At 39.3% G+C, this 14,067-nt stretch overlaps 1 protein-coding gene across 1 annotated transcript in view; it reads right to left on the bottom strand.

Annotated features, from left to right (window-relative positions):
* The window catches only part of CCDC102B (coiled-coil domain containing 102B), a 188,768-nt gene that overhangs the window by 147,240 nt on the left and 27,461 nt on the right, over positions 1-14,067 (bottom strand). Inside the window, exon 4 of the mRNA XM_075744533.1 lies at positions 12,765-12,873. Coding sequence (XP_075600648.1) covers positions 12,765-12,873 — 109 coding nt within the window. The remainder of the gene's footprint in view (positions 1-12,764; positions 12,874-14,067) is intronic.

Below are 14,067 nucleotides of genomic sequence, written 5' to 3'. Positions count from 1 at the left end.
GTGCTGTTCTCAGGGGGAAGGGAATGAGGGTATATGTGTAGGTTTGGGGTTTTTTTCCTCCCCAAACCTAATACAACAAACTTCTTCCCAAAATAAGGAACACAGACTACCCCCTTAGAGAGCTTAGACTGATTAATGCAAATCCTTTCCAACATCAAGATAAAGAACAGATTTGTCAATTTGTATGCCTATGAGTAGAAATATATATACAGACTGTACTGAGAGCAAAAATAAGCTTCTATTCTATGCAAAAGTATGACTGATTAAATTGTTAGTCTTAACTCTCAGAACAATGATTTATCTATAACTTATCAAAGATAATTTAAAATTTCAGGATTTTTACACATACACAGCATACAAATTTAATTGTAGTCTACACTATAACAGCATGCCTCACTTTGTTTCAAGTAGTTATCTGTTGTGTGTTTAGTAACGCTATTATTTATTATTAGTAACTAATTCAGGGACTAGAATAAGCTATGAATCATTCTAATAAGCACTGTAAAAGGAAGATGATAACCCTTACTCAAAAAATACAGTAATTTGTCACAAGATGATGAATGTAAGCATGCAGAAAATCACCTGAAAACAAAAGTAAACAGTGCAATGGGTAATCTCTCTTTTTTTTTTTAACTTTTGAAGTTTTATTTGCCATACAGAAGGTCAACACCTCTCTGTTTCCAACCAATTTCTAAGCCGACCTTCCATTCTGACTTTATAGTATTTTATTGAGCCAAATGTGTAGACAAGTAAGGAACTGTAAGAAAACAGTAAATCAATAGTAGTCAGAGTGATTGAAAGCCATCACAGCAAGTTCAAAGTGTCATTAGTCTCAAGAATTTCCTAGACTGTATTAGTACAACGTGCTGCAGATCAGAACACTGTTCAATCCAACTTACTAGAAATTATTAAATGAATAATATTAAAGATGTAATAATAATAATAATGCTAATTGATAGAAAAAGAAAACACTAAGTAAAATTATCTCAGTTTACAGTACATTTTTTGATGTAACTGCTAATGAATCATATTGACAATACATGAAAACCAACAGCAATTGTGAAAGTACTCTACATTTAAGTCAGGAACTATGCAAGATCACTTATCTTACAGATGAAGACTGTTGACTTTTCAGATTAATAGTTAAGTGGTGCTGGGAATAGGATGTTTGCTGTAATTGTAGATCTCTAAAAATAAATACATCTTAGATTACTGAAATACTAAATAGTGTGAAACCACACTAGAATTTGTAATCATTAATTTCCTGTAGGCAAACAATCCATACCAACATACTTAATAAAAAATTGTAAGTCTAATTGTATATAATATTAATTTTACAGGAAAATCAAGATTGCATCAAAGTTGCTTGATGAATACCAGACTACTATACCAATGTTACTTAAAGTGCAGGTAATTTGTACTATACACCAGACTCCCAAAGTTGCCATCTTCTGGTGCATTGAGCTTTCTCCTTAAACAACAGTCTATGCTAAAAGGACAGATTAAATCAGTATTTAAGCTTATTTTCTCTTCTGAAGTGAAAGTTCAACAGGATTCAAGAAATACAGAAGCTGACTTTGTTCAAAGAAATTTTAAGGTGTTGTGTTGCTTAGACTTCAGATAAATATGGTATAGAACGTTGCCTCCACACAGCTCTCCTTTCAGAGTATGAACCTGAAATATACAGCTTTAGTGACTGGATCTAGAGAAGCAATTACCCAGGTGTTCTGGTTTCAGCTGGGATGGAGTTAATGTTCTTCCTAGCAGCTGGTATAGTGCTGTGTTTTGGATTTGGGATGAGACTAATGGTGATAACACACTAATATTTTCATTGTTGCCAAGCAGTCAAGGACTTTTCAGCTTCTCATACTGGCCTGCAAATGAGAAGGTGGGGGGTGCCCAAGAAGCTGGGAGGGGGCACAGTTGGGACAGCTGACCCAAACTGGCCAAAGGGATATTCCATACCATATGATGTCTTACTCCATATATAACTGGCTGGGAAGTGGTGTGGCTCAGGAAATAGCTAAGCATTGGATTTGGGTGGTGAGCAATTGTGCTGTGTTATCACTTGTTTTGTATATTCTTTTATCATCATCATCATCATCATTATTATTCTCTTCCTTTTCTGTCCTATTAAACTGTCTTTATCTCAACCCATGACTTTTTTTTTTTTTTTTCTTTTTGATTCTCTCCCCCATCCCACTGAGGAGAGGGAGAGAGTGAACAGTTGTGGTTGTTTTAGCTGCCTGCTGGGTTAAACCATGACAGTAAGATAATTTCCATAGCTCAATTGTCTGGTGGCAAGTGCCTGTAGAAATAGTATTACTGTTTTCAGCGTGGTTTACATGACACCTTTTCTATTTTATATCTGAACTACAATTACACATTATCTTGGTGTTTTGAAGTTACAAAGCTCTCTGAAGAATCTTCTAGTACAGTTTTTAATCACCTGTTACTACACAGTCTAAATTAGGAACCAATCCAAAGTTCATACTCATCAGCAGATTTCTCATTGACTTCAGGATATCACTCACTTTGTCGCTCAAAGAAATACGCAGTACTCCACTTATGTAAGCAAGGAAAGTTTTTTGATTGTATTCAAACAAAAGACTCATTAATTTTTCCTAAGACTGAATACTTTGGTTGAAAGTGAAAATGTAATGCTTCACTGCAGAGGCACTTACTTCAGTGCCAGATAGTTTTCTTTAAGCATGAAGACCAAAGAGGAAAATTCCTATTACACATTACACAGAAAAAAACAAAGTGGGGAAAAAAATTAATATGGCTGGTTCTTTTCCTTTCCTACCTCCCATGAAGGTACTACTGCTTTGTTCCAGATGCAGTACAGCTCTCCTGTATATGCTATAGCTAAGTCAAAAAGAAAATTCCATTTCAGCAGCCACAATGAAACAATGAATCTGACTGCTTATTCCACAAACAGAAGTTAGGAAGCAAAACTATCTAGCCATCCTGAAAGCTGTATGAATATAACTGTATCCCAGATGGCAGGCATGAAGCTACATTAATTCTAACACTAAACGTTTAGGCACCTTCCTTTAAAAACAAGAAAATTCATTGAGTTCCTTATGTGTTTTACCTTCAAAGGCATGCAAAAAATTGGTTAATCCATGTGGTAAATGGATTAACTCTAGATTACTACACAGCAATGGATTACACAAGCGTTCATGGCTTGCATAGACTTAGGAATCACCGCTTGTGTTGAGTCACAAGTGTCCTGCCGAGTCCACAGCGGAAACTTCATAAGACAAAGATGTTAGATCCTGGATAAATAAAGTACCACTTACGCATTTCTTATTATGACGAATCCTTGACAGGGTTAGTTTCCATGGAAAGAAAAATGAAATAAAAACATCTAAGAGATAGGAATTTGTTGTTTGGGTTTTTTTCCAAGAAAATAAAGTGCTTCCTTTTTTTTTTTTTTTTTTCTTTTTTTTAGTAGGAAGACCATAATATTTGTCATGGCTAAAAAAGAGCATTGTATTTTCAAAAACTAAGAAAGAGATTGATCTTAGGTTATTTTTCCAATCAAACCTCCTCCCAAATTAGATTTTTTTTTTTAAATAGCACATTGCTATCCTTATCTGGATAAGCATAGACAAAAAGCAACTAATCATTGTATTGGGTGTACAGAGGTGGCTTCTGCAAGAAGCTGCTAGAAGCTTCCCCTAGGTCCGACAGAGCAATGGCCAAGATGGACCTGCTGCTGGCCAAGGCCAAGTCCATCAGTGACAGTGGTAGTGTCTCTGGGATAACAGAGTTAAGAAGGGGGAAAAAACCCCTAGCAGCAACATTTTACAGCCAGAGAGAGGAGTGAGAAGATGTGAGAGGAACAACTCTGCAGACACCAAGATCAGTGAAGGAGGAGGGGGAGGAGGTGCTTCAGGTGCCAGAGCAGAGATATCCCTGCAGCCCATGGAGATGACCATAGCGAGGCAGGCTGTCCCCCTGCAGCCCATGGAGGATAATGGTGGAAAAGAGATTCCACCTGCAGCCCGTGGAAGACCCCATGCAGGAGCAGGTGGAGGCACCCAAAGGAGGCTGTGACCCCATGGGAAGCCCACACTGAAGCAGGAGAGAGGAGCCTACACTAGAGCAAGTTTGCTGGCAGGACTTGTGACCCCATGGGGGGCCCACACTGGAGCAGTTTGCTCCTGAAGGTCTGCACCCCATGGAAGAGACCACGCTGGAGCAGTTTGTGAAGGACTGTAGCCTGTGGAAAGGACTCATGTTGGAGAAGTTGGTGGAGGACTGTCTCCCATGGAGGTACCCCATGGTGGAGCAGGGGAAGAGTGTGAGGAGTCCTCCCCCTGAGGAGGAAGGAGCAGCAGAGACAACGTGTGATGAACTGACCACAACCCCCATTCCCCATCCCCCTGTGCTGCTGGGGGGAGGAGGTAGAGAAATTGGGAGTGAAGTTGAACCTGGGAAGAAGTGAGGGGTAGGGGGGAGGTGTTTTTAAGATTTAGTTTTATTTCTCATTATCCTACTCTGATTTGATTGGTAATGAATTAAATTAATTTTCCCAAGTCAAGCCTGTTTTGTCTGTGATGGTAATTGGTGAGTGATCTCTCCCTGTCCTTATCTCGACCCACGAGCCCTTCATTATATTTTCTCTCCCTTGTCCAGCTGAGGTGGGGAGTGATAGAGAGGCTTTGATGGGCACCTGGCCTCCAGCTAGGGTCAACCCACTGCAATCATTAAGTACTAAATACTTATATCTTAAAGACATTGAATTAAACATGTCAGACAATAATTTCAATTTTGTAAATTCTACCAGTTGTTACATTTAATTGATCAATGGTTTGTTGTTGTTGTTTTGGGTGTTTGTTTTTGTTTCTGGTTTTGGTTTTTTTGAAGAAACTGCTTATTTTAGCCCAAGTTCATTTTATGTGAATGAATAAAAAGTAAGCCTATTAGCAGAAATATTTACATAAGCAAGAAACTAAGTGAATATGAAAATATAATCCTGAAAGGCAAATTCAGGATATTTAAACATATTTAATAAAGCTTTTTTGGGGGATTTTTTTTTTAAACTATACACTGCAAAAAAATCATTTCTGATACAGAACCACATGGTGAACCGAACACACTAATACATTATTAAGTAGTAACTTTGTCATCATTTTGGACTTCTCAAAGTATGGAAACCTGTTTTTGTTAAAAATACAATGCTAACTCTAGGACAAAGATTGCTTCATGTACATAAACACAGAAACACATATATACACACACAAGTGTGTGTGTGTGTGTCTCTGTGTCTGTGCATATTCCTTCCCTGTCTTCATAACAATTCCTCACCAGGTTATACTTTCTGCTGGTGGCAGAGGAACAGGCAAAACAAACCTCTACAAATGATGCAGCTTTGGCATCGTATTCCTTTCACAGAAAATCAGTATGCACACACACGTTTCAGTATGCACACATGTTTCTTCTAAACATATTTCCTCACAGAAATAAGTATGAGTTTTCATGTTTCAGTTATAACAGAATGCCCTTACATAAAATAATCCTGCTCTTGGTCTGCATTTTCATTGCCAAAGATGTAATGAAGATCCAAGTAATATTGGCAAGTAGAACTCAATACAGTTTAAAATTCTTGTTAGAAGTCAGTGTGGAGGAAAAAAGTCAATGAAACAGTAGATTTTCCCAGCACTTTCCAAATTACATTTGTAGGAAAACAGGCAATCAAACGCACCTTCACAAATTTACTTTATGTTGGATAGGAAAAACATTCACATTAAGTACGTAATTTCTAGAGATGACACTAAATATGAACTGGTACCTGATTTATGAAAACAGTGGAAAGAATAGTTAAGACTCTACAAGAATTCTTGCTTAAGCAATGCTTCAGAATTCTTTCCTTACACTCAAACTACCTGTAAGCTATTGTAATTCAGGTAGGAAAAAGAAATGTATATACCTAAAGTAATTTTAAAGTACTTTTATCAAACCACAAGTCAGATGTGTGGTAATATCATCCTGTTTCACTCAGTCTGAAAACCACACTGGCCTCTCAGAAAAATGAAGGATTGAGTCCAGTAAGGAACACTCCAAATTCCAGATCTAGTCTAAAAATAATGAGATTTTGCCCGAGGAAAATTAACTGCACTAAGTTTCCACTCTGTAAAGCCATCTGAGTTCTGAAATAGTTCAGATGCTGTTTTCAGAAAATTGCCTAAAGATATTTTAAAACTAGTCTTGAGGATTCTGCTGTCAAACTTTAGCTCACTCAGACAGACTACTGGCTATTTGGTAGTATATAAAACCATCACAAATTTAATTTTTGGGCCATTGTTTTATTCCTATGATAGCTATCATAGTATGCAATATTTCTGTCCATCTTAGGTGAGAATTAAACAGAACAATTCACAGTAGCCAGTATAGCCATTAAGCCTACTGTTTTATATCTGATAACAATTATGTTTTCTGCAGGACTGTGCGGACAAGCAGAAGGCATTTTTGAGGTCAAACAAAGAGTATGGGACAGTATAGATGGTTCTACTACATGTATCTAAATTTCCTGTGAGATTATCAGAGTATCACTATTTCTAATTCTTGTATATACTAAGTGAATGAAAATAGCAATTATAGGTAAGCAGCTCTGCAGCATCTTCACAATATAAGGTGATTTCAGAATAAAGGTTTCTGGAAAAGGTCAAGTAAAGCAGAATCTTTAACAAGAACTAGCTGTTAACACCCCGAGACTCCAAAAATGCTGTATCTTTTTAAACCGCTTTTAAATTTCTACAGTCTGAGTAAAAGACTTGATTTATCCAGAAGGCTCACTCACCTCAGTGGAGTTTCCTCTACCTGGGATACAACAGGTAGGGAACTGTTACTCTTCTCTTAAAGTAATGCACCTAAGTAGCAATACACTGATTGCCATAATAATACAGTGTAGTATGTATATATACTGAGAGGGAACAGAAAATGTTTGTTTTAAAAGATATTTAAAGATATTTCTTTGGCTCCAGTGCAAAATCAACAACACTGGTGACTTACCTTCAACTCTGTGCAAAAAAAAAAGGAAGAATAGAAATGTCTGTCTAAGATACAAAACACTAGTTTAGCCTGTGTTCCTTTTCATCTAAGGATACTTCTTTTGATATTGATGTTACAATAGGCTTTAAGAACCAACTAGTGTAATTTTTGCCTCATATTCCACAAACTAGGCTATGAATTTCCCTCGTTAATTACCAACACACTAGACAATGTAGCATAAGGGCACATTCTGTACTTCAGTTAGCAGAAAATTATTTAAAAAACCACAGAAGTCACTGCCTATAGTGGCATTTGTAAGTCTACAGTGCACACCAGTGGAATATAGCAGTATATGCATTTTTTTCCCTATTTTCAGTATAATGTAAAATTGCTTTATAAATATTCCATCTTATTTAACTTCTATACCACCAGGAAAGCATGTCCTTCAGAAATAATAAACACAGAAAATGTTGAGGAAGACTTGCAAAGAGCGTAAACAAGAATGTTTTATTGTGCATGTTATGAGATTAAATGAACATTCTAAACCCTAAAACTTTAATATTCTTGCTAACCATAATTCTGCCTTTACAAATATCGGGGCAACACACCAGGGATTTGCTCTATTTCATGAAGAGTCTAAAGACCTAACTAATAAGATTGATACACTTTTTGTGTCTTTCAAACCGTAAGGCAAAAGCTAAGCTCTATCTGACAAAATCGTATAGCCATTTCCACAGATGACTATGGACAGTCAACTAACAGCATCATTGATGTCAAAATTTTCATGTTCTCCAGAGAATTTAAAGATTTCTAGTTTTTCCTACAAAGATTACTTTAAAAACAAGTATATGTAATGTCACACCCCTTATTTATTCAATGTTTTTACAGATATGATCTTTGCCCTTGTGTTGGGTTTGTGTGGCAACGTTTTGGTAGCGGGGGGGCTACAGGGGTGGCTTCTGTGAGAAGCTGCTAGAAGCTTCCCCTGTGTCTGACAGAGCCAATGCCAGCCGGCTCCAAGACGGACCCACCGCTGGCCAAGGCCAAGCCAATCAGCGCCTCTGTGATAACATAGTTAAGAAAGAGAAAAACAGTTAGAGAGCGCTTTTGCAGCCAGAGAGAGGAGTGAGAAGATGTAAGAACATCTGCAGACACCAAGGTCAGTGCAGAAGGAGGGGGAGGAGGTGCTCCAGGCGCCAGAGCAGAGATCCCCCTGCAGCCCGTGGTGAAGACCATGGTGAAGCAGGCTGTCCCCCTGCAGCCCATGGAGGGAGGATGAGGGGGTGTAGAGATTCCACCTGCAGCCCGTGGAGGACCCCACGCCGGAGCAGGTGGAGACACCTGAAGGAGGCTGTGACCCCATGGGAAGCCCGCGCTGGAGCAAGCTCCTGGCAGGACCTGTGGCCCTGTGGAGAGAGGAGCCCACGCCAGAGCAGGTTTGCTGGCAGGACTTGTGACCCCGTGGGGGACCCCACGCTGGAGCAGTCTGCTCCTGAAGGTCTGCACCCCGTGGAGCAGACCCACGTTGGTGAAGTTTGTGAAGGACTGACGTGGTTTAGCCCCAGCCAGTAGCTAAGTGCCACGCGCCGCTTGCTCACCCCTCCCCCGGCGGGATGGGGAGGAGAACGGAAAACCAACGGCAAAGCCTCGAGGGCTGGGATAAGGGCAGTTTACTGGGACAGAAAGGGAGAGGGAAAACAATCAACAACAGTGCTGATAACAGATAGTAACAATGGGTGATAACAGAGAACGATTTACCGATCCCAGGACCTGATGCTCAGCCCACCCCAGAGCCACACCGAGCCCACCCCTGCCCGACTGGCCCCCTTTTATGGTGAGCATGACGTCACATGGTATGGAATAGCCCCCGGCCAGCTTGGCTCACCTGTCCTGGCTCCTTGGGAAATTAACTCTATCCTTGCCAGAACCAGGACAGCCCTTCTGTGGATTCTCATGCAAACATAAAAGTAATGCAGGTGTAATTTCTATACTGAACTATTGCTTCTCCCTTTTTAAGAATAAGAAAGTGTTTTACAGTTGTGAATAGGTTATTTGTAATACATGGGAAAACCAAGGAACAGGAAATATTAGTTTATTTAGTATCCCACTAAGAGCTGCAAACTCTTCTAGAAGTAGAACAGAAGCCTATTAACTAGGCAGTACATACAGTTTTTGACAGCTAAAAATGTAAACGCATAAATCTTAGTTTAAGATATGATCTTATGGACTGAATATAGTGTAACAAGCTCATAAATAGGTCTCTTCAAAAGCCCCAAATGTATCTAATGATCTCTGATACTGATAGCATTTTTAGGCCACAAATTCACAATAACTTGTAAGAAAGGCTCCAGATAGTACAATACATTTTTCCTGCAATAAACACAAAATGCAAGGAAGGGACACTCCACTTCCATTCCTCCTTTCTCCCTGGGAAAATATTCGGCAGACATAAAATCTTAATTCACTAGCACTGTAAAGTCAAGACACAATTTTCACTATCTAGTCAGTCAAGTAAGGTAACATTTAAGCCCCAGCCTGTAGTGAGGAGGTAATCTTTAAGAACAGCCAATTACATGTCCATAGAGAAACAGATAAAATCGTGTGCAGTAAAAACCGATGACATTTGACTGCTTGCAATAAAGAAACAGAGTCCTGTCAAACATCAATCAAGATTTTAAAAATAAGCTTTTTAGTGATAATCTTAGCTTCTTATTTTACTATTTAGTGGGAAAGAAGAATTTTTATTACAGAAAAAGAAATTATAAATTTCAAGCCTAAATGCAACTTCCTGTTATATTTAATTTATGAGCCCAAACAGGAGAAGTTCAATGCTAGTGTCACACAAAGCTACATATAATGCTTGGTAGTTATTGAAAAAATAAATTGCTACTTTACTACTTTTTTTTTCTGTTAACTTTATACATTAAAAACTTATTTATAATTTCCAAATTGATGCAGAATGCATAATTTTTAAAAAAGATTATTTTCAAGATCACCCAGGCATTCCATATTTAGTTGAATGAGTGAATACTCATCTTTTAACAGAAAGTAATTAGCTACTGAGAGGACTAATACTCAAATCTTGGCAGCTGTGAAGCTTCTAACATTACACAGAAACTCTCAAACTTCCAAAAGGCTAGCAGTGCTAACCATTGCTAAAAAATTTGCAGTGGCACCGACACTTGCAAACCAAGCATTTTTTTCCACATTCCCAGTGGGACTGTCAGGTGATCTAGCAGGGGAAATAGCAGATGAATTTATGCGTGACTGAAACAAAAACCTCTTAGTCAAGGGTATGAAAATAATCCAGAGGTAATGATTAATCTGTACTTAATCTAGAAATTCCTTTGTGATTTAATGTTGCAACTGTGTATACAAATGAGATTCCATGCTTAGCCTAGTACATGTCCATGCTTTCCTTTATTTCACGATCAAATTTTTCACTGTCAAAAACCTTGTATGGTGTTCCAACATCGACTTCTTAACAGTAATATATACTAAGTGACATTCACACACAGATCGCCAAGACGCAAGATGTTTTTTTCAATAAAGGAAAAATTTTTGCTTACAAAACCCCCCACAGATACAAGTAATTTCATTCACTTTAGTCAGATTCAAGACCAATGTTTTTCTGTAATTTAAAAACAAGATGTATAAGTCTTATAAATCTCAGAAGACAAATAGAATGCTCAAAATATCACCTCCTGTTAGCAATTAAAGCAATTCAGCATGTTCCCAAGAAAAAAATCAGCAACACATGCACATATATAAAAATTTGAATCTATCAATCTCTAAATAATTCTCAGCAAGTTTTTACTTCTTGTTGTTCTATTCCTGCTGACAGTGTTATAAAACATAAAGACTACATTTCTTAAGCAAAACAATTAACTAAATCTAGACTTCCACTGTTGTGCAGAAGTATGATGAACTAAAATCCTACTTAATGAGCAAGGAGAAAAGAAAGAACTAAAATCTGAAGGAACTCAAATATGACAGATAGATGTGAATTTGTTGCTGTGGATGTTCATTTATGAAGGAAATTCCATTTACATATGCACCATCTTGTAACTAGAACTCAGAATTTAATAGACTGCTTGCAAATGTGAAATGAAAGCCAATAAGTTTTCCTGGATGATTCCAAATCTGAGACATTAAATTTATAGGAAATTTTAAATTCTATATGTATATTTAGCTATATAGACTCACATTTTGAGTTTTGTTCTATCTAAGAAGTCCTCAACCCATTGTTCTGAAAGCTGCAACGCAAATATTTCTTAGTATTCTACTCATGAACTTGGGTTTAAATTAACAGTTCTTTCCCAACACCATTCCTACACAACCAGGCAATGTTCTTAAATTACTCCTTTGTAGGGTGATCTCCTTTATAAAAGTATATTGCTTTCTGGCATCAGAACTCCACCAAAAGAGTTGCCTGCTAAGCTTAGTCTATCTCCTGATGCATCTACCTGTTCCCCTGAGTGTTAGGACAGACCTTTGTTGGACTTGGAAGATGCTGTACTTCAAGACCTGCTAGCTTTGGTGAACTCTTTTGTTTACCAGTCAGAACTGCCTCCCATGAGATCCTACCCAACAGTTCCCTGACTAAGCCAACATCTTGCTTTCCTTAGGTTCAGGGTCTGTACTCTGCTGCTTGCCTTTCTCACTTCCTTCAGGACAACAAACACCACTATTTCAAAGTTACTACACGACAAGGACGTTATTCATCATCACATCCCCAACCAGTTTTCTTCATATTAATCAACAACAGATCCAGCTATGCATCACCACTGGTTGGTCCATTTACAGCAAGAAATTATTCCTGAAACTCTTCAGAAATCTCTTTGATCGCAACAGCCATATTGCCTCTCTAGCAGCTGTGCCATCAGTCCCCCATGAGAACCAGGGTCTGCAACTCAGAGACACAAGTTCTTTAAAGACTTAATTTGCTTCCTCTTCAGGTGGTCTGTAACAAGCTCCCACCACAATGCCACCCTTACTGGCCTCTCCTCTGATCCTGAGCCACAAGTTCTTAGCCAGACTATCACTCATCCCTCAGGAGAGCTCAAAAGATCTGAATTGCTTATAGAACTGAGGGCAAGTCCCATACCTTCAGCCTCCCCTTCCCAGTCTTTCCCGAAGTCCTTCACAGTACTCCAGTTGCATCACCTTAGCAGAGCATCTGCACCTGAACAGGCATTCAGCGCTCCCTAACCTGGAGTCACCTCTTTTGGCCACAGCCTAGGTCTCAGGGTGCCTCGACCGCCCCTGAGGATGCCAACCTCTTCGTTGCCAGGCTGGCACCTCCACCATGCCCACTCAGTAGCCTGGGGGCAATGTCCTCACAGTGGTGGAACATCCCCACATAGCCCCTTGCCCAAACACAAGCCCAGCTGGATCCCAACCATGGATTGCTATACATCAGGGCCACCACCCTCACCACACATCAGGATGGGGAAATAGCATATACTTCCCCCATCCAGTCCCTTCCTGCGAGACTACGGAGCCACCCTAAGTGCCACCTTCGCAGCTCCCCAGCACCAGTGCCACCGTGGCACCACATGGTGGCTTCGCTGGGGCTGGGCTTCTCAACAAACCCTTGGCAGGTCCGTCCCCTCTGGCTATGGGGAGAAACAGCTGATAAATGGTTCATTTGTCACGTTCATGAATCCTAGATATGATTTTACTCTTAGTTACAACACAGGAAATCAGAAATCTCAATTTCATTTCTTACTCCATGTGATCACAATGTACTGCTAACATACCTGTTTCAGACTTTCTTGCTGGGTTTCTCTCAGTTCTTCATATTTCCATTTCCAAAGAAATAATTCATTTTCTATCTTTTCCATTTCTTTTTCCAGAAACATGTTCATTCTGAAAAAGTATTTTAACAGTCAGCATTACATATTTTTGAAACTGAAAACAGACAAATTACTTTGAATTTCCTTTTCATAGCTTGAGTTATATTTTGCTGCCTTTGTCAACTGTATATCTGATTTTTATTAAAAACCCCATATTATCATGATATAATTACTCAAAGACATTTACCAAAAATAACAGCTAAGGAGAACAAAGAAATCCTTTGGTATAGAAATGAAATTTTAAATGAAATAAAATTTTGGGATAAACTGAAGAAAATTTGGAAATAGACTTCCGATAGTGATTCAGGTCACTTAATACATGGCAAGATAATGAATATCCTCAGAGAAAAGGTACTGTATCACTTTTATTTGGGGACAGGCAGAAGATTATTTTAAACACACACATACATGGGAATATAGACAGTATGTACACATTACTGAAACCAAACATGATCTACTTTAGATGTAACAAAAAAAAAATAATTAAAATATGTATATTTATGTTTCAAAAAATAATTGCTCTTGAAAGAAAATGCTAGAAGAATTTTAGGAAAATGGATTATTTTGCTCAAAGGTACTGCACCCTCATTAAGCGCGTGCCTCTGGAATGTTATTTAAGCGTAAAATCCATTAGTACATTCAGGAAAAATACTTGGGATACACAATTCACAAAGAAAGAATGAATGATGATTCCACTGGCTGACTGGGAAACTTGAAGTACACATAACCCAGCAACCAGGCATCGTTCTGTGACAAGGCAGAATGGTGGGCACTCATCTGAGAGCAAAGGATGCAGCACCAGCTGGAGGGTCTGCACCATCTACCCCAGTGGTGGCCGATGCCTCCACCCAGACGGAGCCGCTGAAGGAGAGGCTGCAGCGCAGACCTCAGGCTGCAGAAAGTGCCCAGACCTTTCTCCTGAGGCAGGGAGAGGTGGCAGGCCTGCCTGCAAAAGGTGTGCCCCAGGGGGAGGACCTCCTGCAGCAGGTGGCTGAGCTGCAGGAGGTGGTGAGAAGGCTGCGTAACATCAGAGAGGCTGAGAAGGAGTTGAATAGCTGGCTCCATGCACAGTCTGCAGTAGATCCACAGCCCACGGCCAAACAGCCAAAAACAGAGGCGCCCGTGTGCCGACCTGATGCACTCTCTAGAGAGGTGTGCTGCTTAATGGGGACTCGGATCAGGGATGTCACTGAGACATTACCAAGCT

This window comes from Balearica regulorum, chromosome 2 (assembly GCF_011004875.1).
Source record: "Balearica regulorum gibbericeps isolate bBalReg1 chromosome 2, bBalReg1.pri, whole genome shotgun sequence".
Lineage (NCBI taxonomy): Eukaryota > Metazoa > Chordata > Aves > Gruiformes > Gruidae > Balearica > Balearica regulorum.
This window is presented reverse-complemented; position numbering and strand designations above follow the sequence as displayed.